The sequence below is a fragment of the Salvelinus fontinalis genome, chromosome 9 (assembly GCF_029448725.1).
Source record: "Salvelinus fontinalis isolate EN_2023a chromosome 9, ASM2944872v1, whole genome shotgun sequence".
NCBI lineage: Eukaryota > Metazoa > Chordata > Actinopteri > Salmoniformes > Salmonidae > Salvelinus > Salvelinus fontinalis.
The window spans coordinates 58296043-58317303 of record NC_074673.1 but is presented as its reverse complement, the minus strand read 5'-3'; the positions used below and the strand labels follow the sequence as shown (position 1 = coordinate 58317303).

Here is a 21261-nt window from a genome sequence, read left to right as displayed (position 1 = left end):
TTGCACAAAGGCGGAGGTAGCGGTCCTGCTGCTGGGTTGTTGCCCTCCTACGGCCTCCTCCACGTCTCCTGATGTACTGGCCTGTCTCCTGGTAGCGCCTCCATGCTCTGGACACTACGCTGACAGACACAGCAAACCTTTTTGCCACAGCTCGCATTGATGTGCCATCCTGGATGAACTGCACTACCTGAGCCACTTGTGTGGGTTGTAGACTCCGTCTCATGCTACCACTAGAGTGAAAGCACCGGCAGCATACAAAAGTGACCAAAACATCAGCCAGGAAGCATAGGAACTGAGAAGTGGTCTGTGGTCACCACCTGCAGAACCATTCCTTTTTTGGGGGTGTCTTACTAATTGCCTATAATTTCCACCTTTTGTCTATTCCATTTGCACAACAGCATGTGAAATTTATTGTCAATCAGTGTTGCTTCCTAAGTGGACAGTTTGATTTCACAGAAGTGTGATTGACTTGGAGTTACATTGTGTTGTTTAAGTGTTCCCTTTATTTTTTTGAGCAGTGTATATTTTTTTATTTGTTTAACACTTTTTTGGTTACTACATGATTCCATATGTGTTATTTCGTAGTTTTGATATCTTCACTATTATTCTACAATGTAGAAAATAGTAAAAATAAAGAAAAACCTTTGAATGAGTAGGTGTTCTAAAACTTTTGACTGGTAGTGTATATTATGATCAAATAGCCACAGTAGTCTACAAGGCCACTTAAAATTGACTTAAAGCGGGTACAGCCTCAGTGTTCACAGTAAAAAGTGAGCTGGAAATTGCACAGAATTTTCACAACATTCAAGTTTGCGCTCAGCCGGCCTGAAGTTTCTGGAAAAACTTAGAGGGAACATTGCTTGGGGGTATGATATTTATGCCTCTAACGTTCTCACTCATCGGTTACCCAATATGGATTGAAATACCCCAAAATGAAAGCTGACAGTCTGCACTTTAATCCAAAGTGCTGAAGAACAGAGCTAAAACAACAAAAAATGGGTCACTGTCCAAATATTTTTGGACCTCACTTTACAGTGCCTTCGGAAAGTATTCAGACACCTTGACTTTTTCCACATTTTGTTAAGTTACAGCCTTATTCTAAAAATTGATTAAATAAAAAAAATCCTTGTCCAATCGACACACAATAACCCATAATGACAAAGCGAACACAGGTTTTTGAATTTTTTGCAAATGAAACCCCCCCCCCCAAAAAACGTATTTACATAAGTATTCAGACCCTTTGCTATGAGACACGAAATTGAGGTCAGGTGCATCCTATTTCCATTGATCATCCTTGAAATGTTTCTACAACTTGATTGGAGTCCACCTGTGGTAAATTCAATTGATTGGAAATTATTTGTAAAGGCACACACCGGTCTATATAAGGTCCCACAGTTGACAGTGCATGTAAGAGCAAAAACCAAGACATGAGGTCAAAGGAATTGTCCATAGAGCTCCGAGACAGGAATGTGTCGAGGCACAGATCTGGGGAAGGTACCAAAACATTTCTGCAACATTGAAGGTCTCTAAGAAAACAGTGACCTCCACCATCATTCTTAAATGGAAGACGTTCGGAATCACCAAGACCCTTCCTAGAGCTGGTCGCCCGGCCAAACTGAGCAATCGGGGAAGAAGGGCCTTGGTAAGAGAGGTGACCAAGAACCTGATGGTCACTCTGACAGAGCTCCTCTGTGGAGATGGGAGAACCTTCCAGAAGGACAACCATCTCTGCAGCACTCCACCAATCAGGCCTTTATGGTCAGATAGAAGCCACTCCTCAGTAAAAGGCACGATAGCCCGCTTGTTGTTTTCCAAAAGGCACCTAAAACCCTCTCAGACCATGAGAAACAAGATTCTCTGGTCTGACGAAAACAAGATTTAACTCTTTGGCCTGAATGCCAAGCATCATGTGTGGAGGAAACCTGCTACCATCCCTACGGTGAAGGATGGTGGTTGCAACATCATGTTGTGCAGATGTTTTTTCAGCGGCAGAGACTGGGAGACTAGTCAGGATCGAGGCAAAGATGAACAGAGCAAAATACAGAAAGATCCTTGACAAAATCCTGCTCCTCAGACTGGGGGGGAGGGAGGTTCACCTTCCAACAGGACAACAACCCTAAGCACACAGCAAAGACAACGCAGTAGTGGCTTCCCGACAAGTCTCTCAATATCCTAGATCGGCTCAGCCAGGGGCTGGACTTAAACCTGATCAAACATCCCTGGAGAGACCTGAAAATAGCTGTGCAGCAATGCTCCCCATCCAACCTGACAGAGCTTGAGAGGATCTGCAGAGAATGGGAGAAACAGGTGTGCCAAGCTTGTAGCGTCCTACCCAAGAAGACTCGAGACTGTAATCACTGCCAAACGTGCTTCAACAAACTGAGTAAAGGGTCTGAATACTTATATAAATGTGATATGTTTAAAAATATTTTGTATTACTTTTCAAACATTTCTAAAAACCTGTTTTAGCTTTGTCAGTATGGTGTATGGTGTGTAGATTGATGAGGGGAAAAAACTATTTAATCAATTTTAGAATGAGGCTGTAACCTAACAAAATGTGGGAAAAGGGGTTTAAATATTTTCTGTTGACACTGTATGAGTATACGCAGACATGACATAGGTGCCACAGACACTCACCGTGTTGTATACGGAGTAGGCAGCTAGCACATGGAACAGGGCCTGCTGCCTGTGAAGAGAGAAAGAACAACACTTACAACCAGCTCATTGACACCTTTCACACACACAGTATAGTTGCCAGTTGTCAGAATGGTAACATAACACTCAAAAAAGGATGAATGAAGGCTCAAGTACACTGGCAATGAACTTCTGTGTGTGAAATATAACGTTCTTTGGAACTAAGCTTGTCTTTAACTATAATAGAAATCATAACCAAAGCAACTGAAGTGGAGAGATGGTGTCTCTTATTCAAAACGTGCATTTTCTCAAGACCGACCACACCAGGAACGATTACTCATGCATAAACCATCTCCCCCTCCCACCCACGTCCTCCTCCCCCACCCTCCCCCTACATGATCTCCATTAATGAGGATGCATACCAAATGGGACCCTATTCCCCATTTATAGTACACTACATAGGGTAGAGGGTGCCATTTGGGAATAAGCTTTAGTCCCTCACAGGCAGATTTATAATGAAAACATCCATGAAGTAAACTAGAGTGAAAAGACGTTGGCAGCGACCGCCAGTCTCTGAAACACAGGGATGTAGTCTAACTGTGTACTGTACTTTGTATCCATGTGGATGTCAAGGACATTCCTCTCTTTTCCTCTGAGTACTAAACTCCTGCTGGTATTTACTACTGCCCTGACCCTGTGCATCAAATCAATGGTAAAGTGTTAAAGGTCAACTGCCCTTGAAAACAGCCTGTGTGGCATTGATATGAGTCAGAAACATTTATTCTCGTGTCAAAATTGGGTAACTAGGATCATTTTGCTTATTAATTCTGTCTCATCCAAAACACAGCTTTGTAAGTTAGTTTGTCACGACTTACGGGAGGTTTGGTTTGGGCTTAATTACATGCCCACCTTTGCCAATGATACCCAATTGCCCAGAGACAAAAAAACATTGATCCGCCCCCAGCTGCTATGTGGACATTTGTAGTCAAGTCTACATAGGGGAGCGACACATGTTAAGTTCATGTTTTAAGTATCCCTATAATTCTGTTATTATGCTGCTATCAGTCTGTTATTAGTACGCCTGCGTGGCAGTCTCCATGGAGATGGACCAGGCTGAGCGTGATGGCAACTATGTACTGTGGAAATACGGGGAAGTAAACTAGGTTCAACTGGAACCTAGTCGATGTGCCAATTTTGAGTTCACATTGGTGGCAGAGGATGGGGTAATATCTACAATGTGCCACCTCGCTTCGGCTAGAAGAGGTCATGGAATCTGGGCACGGGTTACTTATCTGGACGAGAAAAAGCAAACACTGGCGGTGGTATTAGCGCCGGAGGGAAGAGCGAGAGATACAGCACTAGAAATAGCCGTTGAGGATTTGAACAAGGATGACAGTATGGGAGCTTATCAGAGCACTGGATTCTGTGTTTCGTAAAGAAGAGAAAGACCGTGCCTACGAGGCATATTCAAACTTTGACAGTGTTTGGTTGCAATGACGGACTACATAATTGATTTCAAACAGAGGTACAATAGGATGCGCAAGTACGACATGGTTCTCAAGTTGCTAGATACTGCCTGTCTGGATAGTAGGGAGAAACAGTCGACTGCTTGTACTGTGTTGACTTATGCGTCAATGAAGTCGGGCACAAAAAAGTATTTTGTGAAAATACGTCTGTCGCACCCATAACAAATGGAATGCAAGTGAGTGATGCGGCATATTACAATGAGCAGCAGAGAAAAGACGCCAACAAATCACATTCAAGACAACCAGATGAGGGCGCCATTGCCCTGCACAAATTGACTGGACAGGTATGGAAGGATATCAAAAAGTGCTATTTGTCAAAGCACTTACCATTGTGTTAAAGACTGTCCTCATAAAAATGAACAAATTAAACATAGGAAAATGTAAACAAACATGGAGCAGCGTAACATTACACTGTTTTCAAATCTGCATCTGCATCTGATACTGAAATCTTTATAGTTGAATCCTTATGATCGGCTGTGATTGATACTGCATGTACATGCGTATTGAACTAAATATGAAAGTACAAAATATGATTGACATACCAATCAACCGTCGTTCATTCTCCAAGTGAGTCAAGATACAGGCAAAAAATTGTCAGACTAAGTGTCACATTGAAACAGAGGTGGTCCCTGTAGATATCCCCTTACTATTAAGCAAAGCTTTCCTCAAGAAGGCAGGGGCTGTACTAGACATAAAAAATGGCAAGGCAGTGATTGTTTAAACAACCATTTACCCTTGAACTTAATACCTCAGGCCACTATTGTGTAAACATTTTAGACAAAGACATTACACAGAGTCCATGTAAAAATTTGATTCTGATGGACACAGAGCACATGGAGATTCTGACAGTCGAAGAGAACATGACCACAGAGGAAAAACACAAATTGTTAAAACTTTAAACAGTTTGGACATGCTACAGTTGACAGACGTCAGAAATTACTCAGTATTTCCATTCTACGGCAGATAGTTAACAGTTGTGAGACAGAAATACAGCAAACCTAAGCCCAGAGCAGCTGTTGGTTTGCCACTGGCGTCCAAGTACAATGAAACAGTGGCTGTAGAGCTACATGAGCTAGGACCAAGTGTGTGGTACCTTCACATAATCGACCACTTCACACGCTTCAGCGCTGGAAGCATTGTGAATACAAAGAAATCCTGTGAAATCGTCAAGCACTTCATTCTTTCCTGGATAAGTGTGCATGGCCCGCCCCAGACATTTTACAGTGACAATGGAGTTGATGGGTTCTGATTTCTTGACTTATACTTATTCCTTTCACCGAGGGAGAGAGGGTAATTTATAACATTTACATTATGTCAGGAGACGTTACTGTTAGCTATCAGGGATCCAATGGGAGGAGGAAAGACAGTGTGGTACGAGTCAACATGACAGCAGTGAGTTGGGGAGGAGTGAGCACTTTGGGGCAGAGGTCAGGTCAGATGAAGTGAGAAAGAACAGGTATCACTAAGGTTCTGTCTAGCAACAGAGATGCATTGGCTGTTCAGATGTGTAGGAGAAAAGGTTACATATCAGTGCTTGTGTAAATATGTCTTTTGTCTTATGCAGCTGTATTGACCCAATGGGCGAATAAACTTGGTTTAAGCTTTACTAATCGTCCGTGAGTTTTACTAGGTTAATTTGGAACCTAACAGAGGAAAATTCAATAATGAAATAAGAGAAATGGCTGAGAAATTCAACATGGAAGTAAAGACAACTGCTGCATTCAGTCCATGGAGCAATGGACTTCTGGAGAGACGTAATAAAACACCTCAGAAATCATGCTAAAAGCGAAGCAAGACAATGGATGTGACTGGAAAACAGCCCTAGATTGGCTTTTATGGCAAAAAACTCCACGCACAATGTACATGGCTACAGCCCATACCAACTAGTGTTCAAGCAGAACCCTAACCCTGCTCTCTTTCGGGTCAGTTTCAGTGTCCATATCATTGGATGTGACATCTGGTAGGTTTTGTCTGTTAATGTGTCCTTTTGTCATTTTCTGTAGGAGGCCATAGACATTAATTACCATCGCAATATTAGGTTAAAAGGTCTGCGAAACGACGTGTACAATGTCAACCATTACTCAACCACATCATAGATTGACTAATTTACTTGTGGAACGGCGCATACAGTGCAACATGAAATAGATGCATAATACACGATATCAAGTCACAAGGCCGACGTCAAATGCCAACATCCATACGCAGCGCGGGACTTTCATGTTTGGGAAAGCTTTTCTTTTTCGTAATAAAATTGCACCTTTATAATAAAGGATTGCATGCGTCTATCATCGCATTTGCAGACTAATGTAAAATAGGCTACTATGCCTAATATGATGAGTAGGCTAATAATATCACTCAATCACTGCAAGAGAAACACAGTTCTGAACAATGCGTGCCTGAGCACGTAATGACTAGGTCTAATCAGAGACGTTTCTTCTCCTTTCTCTGCACAGGAAAAATGTGGCCTTTTATAAACACATTTCATGTAATTCTACCACATTTTATATGACTGGAGACATAAGCAAATCAGTAAATCAGTAAAAACAACCTTGTCTTGAATGTAACCATCTAATCTAGGCCTACGAAAAGGGGAGACACAAATTGTACAATTTGACGACCATCAAGCCTGGAGGGGAATTATTGTCCGCCAAAAAACTTTCCAGTGATACTGATCCAATGATAAAGACAGTGAATATCCACACACTCACCGGGGAAATGGCCGATGCGGTCTGCTGGTGCCAATAAGATACTGTTCGCTCAATTGGGAGAAGAGAATTTTGATAACTATAGACAGATGAGTCTTTTCTTTGTCTTCTCTTTTCAGCGACAGCGCTTCGCTTTCTAAACTATGCTTTTCCTACGATTGTAGGCCTAGGCCTATTTACCTGCTTTTCACTGACCGCTGCAACTCAACAGTCAGCTATTTGGTAGGCTATTTGCACACATGCTGCCCAAATTGTGTGCTTAAAACAATCCACAGCTCATTTTTAAAGAAGCTTCTGCGGCCAAATCATGCTCTCTCTGTTGTAGTATTTCCAAAGATTTTATTGATTTCTGTATAGGCACGAGTAATTACAATTGAAGTCAGAAGTTTACATACACTTAGGTTGAAGTCATTAAAACTCGTTTTTCAACCACTCCACAAATTTCTTGTTAACAAACTATAGTTTTGGCAAGTCGGTTAGGACATCTACTTTGTGCATGACAATTTTTACAACAATTGTTTACACACAGATTATTTCACTTAATCACAATTCCAGTGGGTCAGAAGTTTACATACACTAAATTGACTGTGCCTTTATACAGCTTGGAAAATTCTTTAGAAGCTTTAGAAGCTTCTGATAATTGACTTAATTTGACATAATTTGAGTCAATTGGAGGTGTACCTGTGGATGTATTTCAAGGCCTACCTTCAAACTCAGTGCCTCTGCTTGACATCATGGAAAAATCAAAAGAGATCAGCCAAGACCTCAGAAAACAATTGTAGACCTCCACACGTCTGGTTCATCCTTACGAGAAATTTCCAAACCCCTGAAGGTACCAAATTCATCTGTACAAAAAATTGAACGCAAGTATAAACACCATGAGACCATGCAGCCGTCATACCGCTCAGGAAGGAGATGCGTTCTGTCTCCTAGAGATGAATGTACTTTGGTGCAAAAAGTGCAACTCAATCCATGAACAACAGCAAAGGACCTTGGGAAGATGCTGGAGGAAACAGGTACAAAAGTATCTATATCCACAGTAAAAACGAGTCCTATATCAACATAAACTGAAAGGCCGCTCAGCAAGGAAGCCCGGCTCCAAAACCGCCATAAAAAAGCCAGACTACTGTTTGCAACTGTACATGGGGACAAAGATCGTACTTTTTGGAGAAATGTCCTCTGGTCTGACGAAACAAAAATAGAACTGTTTGGCCATAATGACCATCGTTATGTTTGGAGGAAAAAGGGGGAGGCTTGCAAGCCGAAGAACATCATCCCAACCGTGAAACACGGGGGTGGCAGCATCATGTTGTGGTGGTGTTTTGCTGCAGGAGGGACTGGTGCATTTCACAAAATAGATGGCATCATGAGGCAGGAAAGTTATGTGGATATATTGAAGCAACATCTCAAGACATCAGTCAGGAAGTTAAAGCTTGGTCGCAAATGTGTCTTCCAAATGGACAATGACCCCAAGCATACTTCCAAAGTTGTGGCAAAATGGCTTAAGGACAACAAAGTCAAGGTATTGGAGTGGCCATCACAAAGCGCTGACCTCAATCCCATAGAAAATCTGTGGGCAGAACTGAAAAAGCGTGTGCGAGCACGGAGGCCTACAAACCTGACTCAGTTACACCAGCTCTGTCAGAAGGAATAGGCCAAAATTCAGCCAACTTATTGTGGGAAGCTTGTGGAAGCAAACCCAAAACTTTTGACCCAAGTTAAACAATTTAAAGGCAATGCTACCAAATACGAATTGAGTGTATGTAAACTTCTGACCCACTGGGAACGTGATGAAAGAAATAAAAGCTGAAATAAATCATTCTCTATTATTCTGACATTTCACATTCCTAAAATAAAGTGGCGATCCTAACTGACCAAAAACAGGTTATTTTTACTAGGATTAAATGTTAGGAATTGTGAAAAGCTGAGTTTAAATGTATTTGGCTAAGGTGTATGTAAACTTCCGACTTCAACTGTATATAGGTAATTTTAGCACATTTAATTCAATTAACTTTAGGGGAAGCTTATCTTCCCCTATATTATTGGACACGACATAAATCTGAAATTAATCGTTGCAAAAAACAGCTGGCCGCGAGGCTCACAAGGCCGAGTTCAAATGCCAACTTCAAATTCAAAGCATCGGTGCAACGCCTAAACAGCAAAGTAAACTGTCTGGCACGGTCTCTGCTCTATGCAGAGAGAAAGGTGCGCAGGCTGGCAGCTTCTCTCCGAGCGATGTTCTGCATGGTCCTAAATCCAGCCAACCAATTTATTAAACAGCCGTTACATTTGAATTGGGATTGGAATGTGGTCAAGGCCCACTCCACAGACATCTGCTGCAACTTAATCTTTAGCGTGTCAGCTCTGCAGCACCAGGGATCGAAAAGGTATGGCACCGCACTCGCAACAGTCCTGTATGACTGTTTAAACATGCTTAAACATACAGTAAAAGTCAAAAGTTTGGCCACACCTACTCATTCCAGGGTTTTTCTTTATTTTTTTTACTATTTTCTACACTGTATAATAGTGAAGACATCACAACTATGAAATAACACCTACGGAATCATGTGTTAACCAAATCAAAATATATTATATATTTGAAATTCTTCAAAGTAGCCACCCTTTGCACGCTTGGCATTCTCTCAACCAGCTTCATGAGGTAGTCACCTGGAATGCATTTCAATTAACAGGTGTGCCTTGTTAAAAAATAATTTGTGGAATTTCTTTCCTTCTTAGTGCGCTTGAGCCAATTAGCTGTGTTGTGACAAGGTAGGCGTGGTATACAGAAGATAGGCCTATTTGGTAAAAGCCAAGTCCATATTATGGCAAAAACAGATCAAATAAGCAAAGAGAAATGACAGTCCATCATTCCTATAAGACATGAAGGTCAGTCAACGTGGAACATTTCAAGAACTTTGAAAGTTTCTTCAAGTGCAGTCCCAAAAACCATCATGCGCTATAATGAATCTGTCTCTCATGAGGACCACCACAGGAAAGACCCAGAGGTGCCTCTGCTACAGAGTTCATTAGTTACCAGCCTCAAAAACTGCAGCCCAAATAAATGATTCACAGAGTTCAAGTAACAGACATCTCAACATCAACTGTTCAGAGGAGACGGTGTGAATCAGGCCTTCAAGGGAAAATTGCTGAAAAGAAAACCACTACTAAAGGACACCAATAATAATAAGAGACTTGCCTGGGCCAAGAAACACGGGCAATGGACATTATACCAGTGGAAATCTGTTCTTTGGTGTGATGAGTCCATTTTTATTTGTTTAACACTTTTTGTTATTACTACATGATTCCATGTGTGTTAATTCATAGTTTGATGTCTTTAATATTCTACAATGTGTAAAAATAGTAAAAAATAAAGATAAACCCTTGTATGTGTAGAAGTGGGGATGGCAGAATGTGTACAATGTGTGCCTGGTATGAATGCAAGCCTCTGTGTGTGTGTGTGTGTGTGCCCACGTAGGTGTATTAGTGTAAGGTTTAATCTGTGTATGTGTGCAGACATGTATTTTATGCCTGTGTGTGTGTCTGTGTGATAGCACGTTTTTGTGCTTGTGTGCCTATGCCTGTGTTTGATTGGTCTATTTGTGTGTGTTTTAGAACGTGTATGTGCCTGTGTTTTTCGTTTTACTATCCTTGTGGGGACCAAGGTATGAGCATGCCCAATTTGACTGGAGTGCGGAGAGAGTTTCCCAAAGGCTGGTCCGGCCTTCTTGCACGCTCCAATTTCGCCCCAGTACCGCTCACTTCACAAGCTCAGGGCATGTCCGGACCAGCATGTATTTGTAGGCTAGTTGTGTGCTGCTATTGCCCCTTGCATTAGCTACTGTCATGGAGTCCACTCAATATTTTCATAAAGTTAGCTAAGTGTGTCATTGTAGCAAAGTATTTATAAACCAAAAATCTGATCTCTTAAAAGTTTGGTTCATTTTTGTTTCTCTTATCTATATAATAGACTATCATCAATTTTGGCCCAATAGGCCTGACATATTACCTCTTTCAAGGAGCTTTCTGTTTTCATAGGGTTATTTTGCCTAAAATCCTTTAGGCCTACCTATAGAATAAAAAAAAACAACTCAGCATCCCTGCCCAGACTGGCAAGAGGGATCCGAAGGGTGTTTAGCATCCCCAGTGGCTCTGCAAGCGCGGAGAGGGTATTCTCTGCTGCTGGCCGGCTTTCCAGGCACCATCACATGAGTCTGAAGCCACAGACTGGCCAAACTCGTGTTTCCAAAAGTGAATTCAAAAAGGCATCAAGACAATTTTTGTTTCATTTTGATTGAATTCGAAGTCATAGTCTATATGCGCAATTTAGACTATAATGATTTAATACAACGATATGTTGTTTAAAAGCTAAGCGCTTAATATTTATGTCAGCCTAGTGTCGCACTCGCAAATGCGTCACAATTTCTCTTTATAGGCTATAGCCTTAAATTAATTTAAATAATATGCGAATAATATAGCCTAAAAAATACATTTTTGTTCAATCTTAGGCTACCTGCTTGGCTCCTGACCTATTTAGTGTTCATATGCTGTTTAATATGACATATAAAATAATCATAAAAAATAATTGGAGAATCATTCAAAGTGATACGCTACTACGCCAAGTCTTTCCTGAGCCACCAGTCATAAGCTTTAAGAGATGTCCTACCCTAAATGACAAATTAGTCCACAGTTATCTTCCGGGTGACTCTCAAAAAACTTGGCTTGACCACAAACCCAAGGGCTCTTTTAAATGTAACCATTGCAATAATATTGCACAGAAGAAGTATTTTGTTGACACAGCTTCCAAAATGGAGTATTACGTCAAGCATTTCATTAACTGTAAAACCACTCATGTCATCTATAGATTGGAATGCCCACAGTGCAAGGTGTTCTACATTGGACGGACAAAGAGACGTCTTCAAGACCGCTTAGCGGAACACAGGTACGCCATACGGGTAGGTAATGAAGACTACCCCATGGCAAGGCACTACAAGTCCCTACACCATGGCAACCCTGCCTCCCTACAAGCTATGGGTATTGATCATATTCTGGCGTCTATTAGAAAAGAGGACCGTCTTAAACAGTTTAACCAAAGGGAAAGTTTTTGGATTTACAAACTACAGGCCACTAAGTACCCTGGTTTAAATGAAGATATGGATTTCCCACCCTTCCTGTAGGGTTGTGATAGGTCCATTTGTTGTCATCTAGTGGACATTTTGCTCAATTGCCCTCAGCTATGTTTAGACTGTTGTTGTTCATGTTTTGCTGTGTTCTAGTGTACTATGGAATATATTGCTTTCTTATTCTTGACACTTCTCCCAGTCATATTTAAGGTTAGAACTATCTTTTAGTGTTCTGATACTTCTAGCTTGGAGTCGTATTTTTATGATAACATAGCTACAGTATTTCACCTTTTAATGTGTATAGTATTGCTTACTAGGTGTGTCCAATCAATTTTGTAACCACTCCCTCTTCCAATTAGGGCTAATTGGAAAAGCTGTTAAGAGAACATTGTATTCCTTTTTTTTGTGTACTCCCTGACAAAGGCCATGCAGCCAAAACGCGTCGGTTTAAAAAAAATGTTGTTTCTATTGAACATGCCATACTAACAAAGGCATTTTAATTAATTATATGAAGAGTGCCTTGGTCCTCCTTTCTTTTTGATGACCAATTTACACCTTTTTACCAAAGAGCACCTTCTGTCTATCGACATGTACTATTGTGTACTAGAGGTTCCCTTCCTCCTCTTTCTACTAGTTATGACATATAGCCTATTTGAAATGGTGAGTGTTTCTTTTTATGTTATTTATTAAAATACTTTTCATTCAAATCATATGGTTTGGTTTCAATACTTCACAACCAAATGGCAGGTCCAGGTAGTCACACAAATAGACGAGTGTTCGTTAAATGGTGATTTTAATGAATGGAGCGAATTTGGAGTCACATTTTTATTTTTCTGTGAATTATTTAGCAGACCACTCACATACTCAAGTCGTCACAAGGATAGTACAACAAGGGGGAATTTTTGCCAGTCTCCACAAGGAAAAAGGCTATTTTAGGCTTACGCCTCCATCACACCGACAGCGTCATTGCATTTTGGTAGACCAGAAGTACATTTATTTCCAACGGAACGCTGCGTTTGCCTTACAGCATTGCGTTGCAGAGGCAGTTCCAGTGTGTTCTGTGTGGTGCATACGTTGGATTTATCCAACGTATGCGTCAAACTGAATGGGCAGACGGCTTAACACAAATGGTAGCAGAAGGTGAATGTTGAACTTTTATTGCACACCTATCCAGATTCTACGTACAAATTTGTGCAATGACGCCGTCGGTGTATTCGAGGCAATCGGGATTGGGTTTAGGGTTACAATTAGGGGCTTACGGTTAGGGTTTAGGGAAAATAGGATTTTGATGGGGACCAAACAATTGATTCCCAACAAGGATAGTAAAACAAACATGTGAGTGCGTATGAGTATGCGTGTGTGTGTGTGTCAAGGTTAGGGGTCTGAGTTCAGACCTGTATGAGACTTAGCGAAGTCAGACATGGACATGAGAGGCAGGGGAACCAAAACAGTTGGGGTTTTAGAGACACCAAACCAAAACACAGGCCGGAGCCAGTGAGACAAAGACAAAATATGAAAGCTAAGCTAACCTTGATCACTTACATAATGGGGTCAAAGGTTGGGGAAAAAGTTATGCAACAAGGCTCTAGGGATGGAACACTGGCTAGGGTTGTTATTGCGATTGGTCTGAATCTCAGAGATTCATTAAAGAAAGTTTAATTGACAATACTTTGCCCCGACAAGAAAGAGCCATTTGAAAATGTTTCCCTGTCGAGATGAACAGTGACACGGCGTGTTGAGGACATCGCAGAGAATATGGAACAACAGTTGAAAGACAAGGTAAAGGATTTCACCTATTTCTCCTTGGCCATAGATGAGAGCAGTGATGCACGTGAGGAGCTTGCTTCAGTGCAGTCAATGAAGAGCACAACCACAGGGAAATATTTATTGGAGGTTAATAAGTGTGTGGCAAAGCTGGGACTGAGTTTTTAAAAGTTATCCAGTGTGACCACTAATGGGTGCCCAAACTTGACGGGAAAGGACTTGGCGTTTTGAAAAGGACACAAGATCAAGTAGCTGAGCTGAACCCAGATCAGAAAAGTATTTTCCTGCATTGCATTATTCATCAGGAGGTGCTCTGTAAATGTGTTCTGAAAACAAGCCATGTTGTGGATACAGTCACTAAAGTGGTAAACTTCATAAGAGCAAAATCTTTAAACGACAGGCAGTTTTTTTCACTGTTGGAAGAGACAGAGTCATGTCATGCAGATCTCCTCTACCACACAAACGGGAGATGGGTGAGTTTGGGGAAGGTGCTTAAAAAGGGTGTGGGACCAGAAGTCGGAGATTGGAGTTTTTGCAAATGAAAGGAAAATGTGGATTTCCCTCAACTGCAACAAAGAATGGTTGGCTGATTTTGCCTTCGCCGTGGACATCATGGCCCTCAGGAATAAATTCCAAACTACAAGGGAAGGGCCTTTTTGCACATCAGATGTACAGCATTGATGTACAGCCTTCAAGGGAAAATTACTCCTCCTGACCCGCCAAGTAGAAGCCAACAAACTCACCCACCTTCCGACAATACTAGTCTGTTCCCTATCAGATGACCAGTGGAAGTATACATTGCTGCTGCGTGCTTTGAACGGTGAGTTTTATCGTCGTTTTGAGAATTTCAAAGTGTTGGAAAATGAAATGCTGTTGGTTTCCTCTCCTTTCACTATCAATGTGGATAACATCCCACTGACCTGCAACTTGAGCTGATCAATCTTCAGTCTGATGCAGTGATTGGAGATCTCTTGATGAACAACATTTTCCAAAGATTAGGAGTCATGCTCAGAAGATGTTTGTACTGTTTGGGTCAACCTATGTATGTCAACAGACATTTTCAGTGATGAAATATAACAAGTCAAGGCACAGATCATCTCTTACTGACTCTCACGTCTCAGCAATCCTGCGTATAGCGACATCAGAAACTATACCTGACTTCACTGCTCTAGTCAATGCCCATCAGAGACTTCACTCCTCACACTGATTGAGTATTTTAAACATAATATTGAGCTTTCTCTCTTTCTTGTGTTTTTGTGCATAACCCGTTAACAAGAGTTCTGTCCGTGGTGCTGAATGCACAGTGTACTTTTCCCTCCATGTAGTTCATTGCATGTTTAATAATGAAAATACCTACCAAAAGGAGAACATGGATGTGGTTTATTTCTGTGCATGTTAAAAAAGTTAAATAAGTAGAATACCTGGACGTGATTTACAGTAGATATATCTGTCAACACAGTCATTTACATGATGTGCAATCGCAATCACACTGCCCTAACCCATCTGGACAAGAGGAATACCTATGTAAGAATGCAGTTCATCGACTACAGCTCAGCATTTAACACCATAGTACACTCAAACTCGTCATTAAGCTTGAGACCCTGGGTCTAGACCCCGCCCTGTGCAACTGGGTCCTGGACTTCCTGACGGGCCGCCCCCCAGGTGGTGAGGGTAGGAAACAACATCTCCACCCTGCTGATCCTCAACATTGGGGCCCCACAAGGGTGCGTGTTCAGCCCCCTGCTGTACTCCCTGTTCACCCATGACTGCGTGGCCACGCACGCCTCCAACTCAATCATCAATTTTGCAGACGACACTACAGTGGTAGGCTTGATTACCAACAACGACAAGACGGCCTACAGGGAGGAGGTGAGGGCCCTCGAAGTGTGGTGTCAGGAAAATAACCTCACACTCAATGTCAACAAAACAAAGGAGATGATCATGGACTTCAGGAAACAGCAGAGGGAGCAGCCCCCTATCCACATCGACGGGACAGTAGTGGAGAAGGTGGAAAGTTAAGTTCCTCGGCGTACACATCACGGACGAACTGAAATGGTCCACCCACACAGACAGCATGGTGAAGAAGGCGCAGTAGCGCCTCTTCAACCTCAGGAGGCTGAAGAAATTTGGCTTTCACCAAAAACACTCACTAACTTTTACAGATGCACAATCGAGAGCATCTTGTTGGGCTGTATCACCGACTGGTACGGCAACTGCTCCGCCCACAACCGTAAGGCTCTCCAGAGGGTAGTGAGGTCTGCACAACGCATCACTGGGGGCAAACTACCTGCTCTCCAGGACACCTACACCACCCGATGTCACAGGAAGGCCAAAAAGATCATCAAGGACAACAACCACCCAAGCCACTGCCTGTTCACCCCGCTATCATCCAGAAGGCGAGGTCAGTACAGGTGCATCAAAGCGGGGACAGGAGAGACTGAAAAACAGCTTCTATCTCAAGGCCATCAGACTGTTAAACAGCCCTCACTAACATTGAGTGGCTGCTGCCAACATACTGACTCATCTCTAGCCACTTCAATAATGATAAATTGGATGGAATAAATGTATCACTAGCCACTTTAAATAATGTTTACATACCCTACATTACTCATATGTATATACTGTACTCTATACCATCTACTGCATCTTGCCTATGCCGTTTGGCCATCACTCATCCATATATTTTTATGTACATATTCTTATTAATTCCTTTACACTTGTGTGTATAAGGTAGTTGTTGTGAAATTGTTCGATTACTTGTTAGATATTCCTGCATGGTCGGAACTAGAAGCACAAGCATTTCGCTACACTCGCATTAACATCTGCTAACCATGTGTATGTGACAAATAAAATTTGATATGATTCTGGCCCGCGACTTTTCCATGGAAAGTAATTGCCTGATGTGCCTCATGGTGTAGCAGTAGCAGGTGTCTCACTTGACTCTGAAACAGCCCATGAACAACATAATTTGCATAATAAGGAGTGCAAAATTCCAAGGTTTTTCCGAAATTCTGGTTGAAGGGTTTTCCCTGCTTATTCCCTCCTGGTTCAAGTAATCTTCCAAGCAGAATTTCTGAAAAACCTGGACCCTTCCTGAGAAAGTTTCCAGAATTGTACAACCCTATTCATGATATACCAATAGCATGCTTTGTTACAGCCCTGGTTAGTGGCTTTAGGGTGATAACTATGAGTATGACGTACTTGACTCCAAAGCGTTCCATGAACATGATGTTGTTCCGGAAGGTTCTGTTGACATCCAGATCAATCTGTTTGATCTCTGTAGAGAAACTCCTGGCCTGCTCCTTCATAGTCTGGCCATAAAGGAACCAAGCAGATTAACATCAGTTACTGTATACCAGACCTGGGTTCAAATACATGTGTATTTGAGTATTCACAAATAAATGTGGCCCAAATCAACTACTCCTATTGGAACTTTCCTAAAAATACCCTACTATTTTAAAGTATTTTCAAATACATTATTTCAAATACTAAACCAATACCAAATTGACCTGGGTTAAAAGCATTGAGTCAGTTTATACTTTCCAAGTGTATTTCCAAATACATTCTAAAATTCAATTACTTCTCTTTTCAAATAAATCCAAAATACTTACTTCCAAATGTCTTTCAAAGTTAAAAAAAATAAAAAAGTATTGAAATACCCTATTATTGTTTAAACCGAGTTCTGCTGTATCCTCCAGGAGAGCTACCCTTCCGCAGAATCCCAAATCAACCCCTAGCCCCTACCCCTAGGCTCTTCTGTAGATCTGAATCTGTCCACCAAGCCTATAAGACAGCAAGATGAAGGGAGAAAGAGTTTAATTCTATAGTGTGCTCACCTCATACTTTCCAGAGTTCTCCTGCTTCACCTTCTCTACATCCAGTAGCAGAGCCCAGGCCTGGCCTCTCAACTGGAGGGGGATTCCCTTGTACACACGCTTCACCATCTAGAGATGAGAGAGAGACCAAAGAAACAGAGACCAGAGAAAGAGAGAGGAAGAGCTATATTAAGACTGCCTTAAACACGCTTCACTTTCTAAAGAGACCAGACTGAAATCCCAGAAAGAGAAAGACCAGAGAGAGTAGATATCAGTAGAGATGGGGTGATCATTAAAGAGGTTCCCCTAGTACACTAAAAGGAAAACTACAACTAATGATTCCCCCTCCATCCCAAAAATGATAAGACTGGAGATTGAAGTGAGATTGAAAAAGGGAAGCAAAAAACAAATGAGAGAGATAGAGGAGAGAGGGCTGAGGAGGTGTTTGTGGTGCGTATAGTCAGCACTGGATCGGTCACCTTGTCGCTGTTCCTGTACTTGTCCCACTTCTTGACCATCTTCAGCCATTTCTCCACCCGCTCTATCTCCTGATGCTTTTGCTGAAGGGAAGACAGAAGAAATAAACAAATCAATCAATCAACCCAAAGGTGATCAGCAGTACATACCTTCTCTTCAATTGCACTCGGAGTCGGCAGCTCCTCTTCGCTGAGGAGAAAGACACAAACAAAAGGTGAGTCAGTGGATACTGGTGCGTTCATTACAGCGGTTTAAGGCTTCTCTTCTCTTTTCCTCCCATGTGCATGTTGTGTGTGTGTACTCTAAACCCAGTACTCTGCTAAGGTTGAAGCCCTAAACCTAGGCACATGGTTGGGGTGAACCCTTGGCTCCAGAAGAGAGGTGAACACTGTCGGAGCTGTCATGTTAACTTACTGCAGGAAGCCGTGGCGGTCTGTGACCTTATAGATGCTGTAGTCAGTATCCTCCCAGGGGTCGATGTGGACACCCTCCTGCCTGCCCTGAAAACACACAAAAATGATATAATTTTTTATTAAAGCCTCAAATCACAGACTAAAAGGACAATACAGCAGGATCAGTTAAATTCAACGTGTATTTAATTATAGTACACATACAGCAGTACAAACGCATGCACGCACACAAGAAAGTAGTCACATAATTTTGGATTTTTGTATCATATTGTACAACCGCTGATTAAACTAACACTGTAAAAGTGTGACAAAATAGGTGGGAAGGCGCGCCCTGCTCAAATCGAATCGCAATCTGCACCGCTCGTTCATATTGTCAACAATGCAGCATGATGCATTATCCAGAAACATACATCTCTTTTCCATTAAATTGAAGTCGGAAGTTTACATACACTTAGGTTGGAGTCATTAAAACTCGTTTTTCAACCACTCCACAAATTTATTGTTAACAAACTATAGTTCTGGCAAGTCAGTTAGGACATCTACTTTGTGTATGACTCAAGTACATTTTCCTACAATTATTTACAGACAGATTATTTCACTTATAATTCACTGTATCACAATTCCAGTGGGTCAGAAGTTTACATACACTAAGTTGACTGTGCCTGTAAACAGCTTGGAAAATTCCAGAAAATTATGTCATGGCTGTAGAAGCTTCTGATAGGCTAATTGACATCATTTGAGTCAATTGGAGGTGTACCTGTGGATGTATTTCAAGGCCTACCTTCAAACTCAGTGCCTCTTTGCTTGATATCATGGGAAATTCAAACGTAATCAGCCAAGACCTCTGACATTTTTTTTGTAGACCTCCACAAGTCTGGTTCATCCTTGGGAGCAATTTCCAAACGCCTGAAGGTACCACGTTCATCTGTACAAACAATAGTACGCAAGTACAAACACCATAGGACCATGCAGCCGTCATACCGCTCAGGAAGGAGACGCGTTCTGTCTCTTAGAGATGAACATACTTTGGTGCAAAAAGTGCAAATCAATCCATGAACAACAGCAAAGGACCTTGTGAAGATGCTGGAGGAAACAGGTACAAAAGTATCTATATCCACAGTAAAACGAGTCCTATATCGACATAACCTGAAAGGCCGCTCAGCAAGGAAGAAGCCACGGCTCCAAAACCACCATTAAAAAGCCAGACTACGGTTTACAACTGCACATGGGGACAAAGATCATACTTTTTGGAGAAATGTCCTCTCATCTGATGAAATAAAAATAGAACTGTTTGGCCATAATGACCATGGTTATGTTTGGCGGAAAAAGGGGAAGAACACCATCCCAACCATGAAGCACGAGGGTGGCAGCATCATGTTGTGGGGGTGCTTTGCTGCAGTAGGGACTGGTGCACTTCACAAAATAGATTGCATCATGAGGAGGGAAAATGATGTTATTGACAAAATGATTGACAAACTGGATAATCTTGCTAGCTAGCAGAGAGAGAGAGAGGCTATGACACTAAGTTAGCTGGTCAAAAACATTGCAGGCAGTGTAGGCTTACAGTGGTTGCTCCACTAAGAATTTTGTGATTATGCTGCGGAATTTAGAGGTAATTTGTGGTTTAGTATGGTACCCTGCATCACCACTTCATTGCTCCAGAGACCAGGGGGAGTTAGAGCACTGATTTTGCCTTTGGGTCCTACTGTGTCTGACAATGAATGGGCGACATAAACCTAAATAGAAAGTGATAATTGTGCATGACTTACTAAAAAACTGTTACACTAAGTTTTTTATTATTTTATTCTGATTATTTTGCCCTTTCTGTAGTATTGTAGCCCACTCGACCGGTCACGTTGTACAGTGCCTGAGTGGCGCGGCGGTTTAAGACACTGCATAGCAGTGCAAGCTGTGTTGCTACAGATGCTGGTTCAATACCCATGCCGCCCTCGACAGATACCCATGAGATGATTGTAGGTTTTTTGGTTTCTCTCCCTCTAAAAATATAAATAAATAATACTAAATAACAAAACTGGCTTTATTTCCAAATTAGTAACAATATTCTCAGATATTTTATTAACCCTGTTATTAGCAGGACGTCATATTGGTCATGGCACCCGAGTGGCTCACAATGGTATTGCCTTCTAGCGCTCCAGCTGTATCCACTGAAAGCGAGCGAGGTTCAAGGCACGAGAGCAGAGGGAACGAGATGGGCCGCAGAGCCGCGCACACAAGAATGACCTAGCCCATGGGGAAGGGAGGACGAGAAGGGGGGTGAACTTTAAGCGGCATTGCACTAATAACGGCGCTGACTAGGGAAACATTCCCACTGTTCTTAGTGCCAGTCTGCACTTTCAAATGAAAACTATGTAACTAGTAATGTTATGCTTTTGTTAATAAAATAATAAAAATACTCTTGCAAAATGCCAATGTTTATTTAATTATAGATCCATAACGAATTACTATGGGAAGAAATATCACTGAATTACAGAAATATCCTCCAATCCTCTATATGTAATTATTGGCGGAGAGTCACGTCATACTTTTCGATACACTGTAGGCCTACCGTAGGCGACATGAGTCTCACTAGTGTTGAGTAATGTGCTGTTAAGTGGTGTAGATCTTATTTAAAGAGCATATTGAAGTTCCATCCTAACGGAAACCCAGAGGGGTTTCGTGGAATAGAAACACCGTAATATCAAATTAATTAAGCAAGATTTCTTAAATTCAGTCCCATATACTATGTTATTACAAAAAAAGGTTTACATTCTTTAGTACAGCCACTATTGCAGGCTATCAAATGCTTCTCA

General features: G+C 41.7%; 1 protein-coding gene across 2 annotated transcripts in view; it reads right to left on the bottom strand.

Moving 5' to 3' along the window:
• Window positions 1-21261, bottom strand: part of si:dkeyp-19e1.3 (uncharacterized) — a 91601-nt gene that overhangs the window by 10678 nt on the left and 59662 nt on the right. For both annotated transcript variants that reach the window (XR_008760842.1, XM_055934955.1), the window contains exons 3-8: window positions 18456-18541; window positions 18191-18230; window positions 18044-18124; window positions 17586-17693; window positions 16951-17060; window positions 2638-2686 (exon numbers count right to left, since the gene is read on the bottom strand). Coding sequence is in view for 1 of the 2 variants with exons in the window: in XM_055934955.1 (XP_055790930.1) it covers window positions 2638-2686; window positions 16951-17060; window positions 17586-17693; window positions 18044-18124; window positions 18191-18230; window positions 18456-18541 (474 nt within the window). In the remaining variant the exon portion in view is untranslated. The remainder of the gene's footprint in view (window positions 1-2637; window positions 2687-16950; window positions 17061-17585; window positions 17694-18043; window positions 18125-18190; window positions 18231-18455; window positions 18542-21261) is intronic.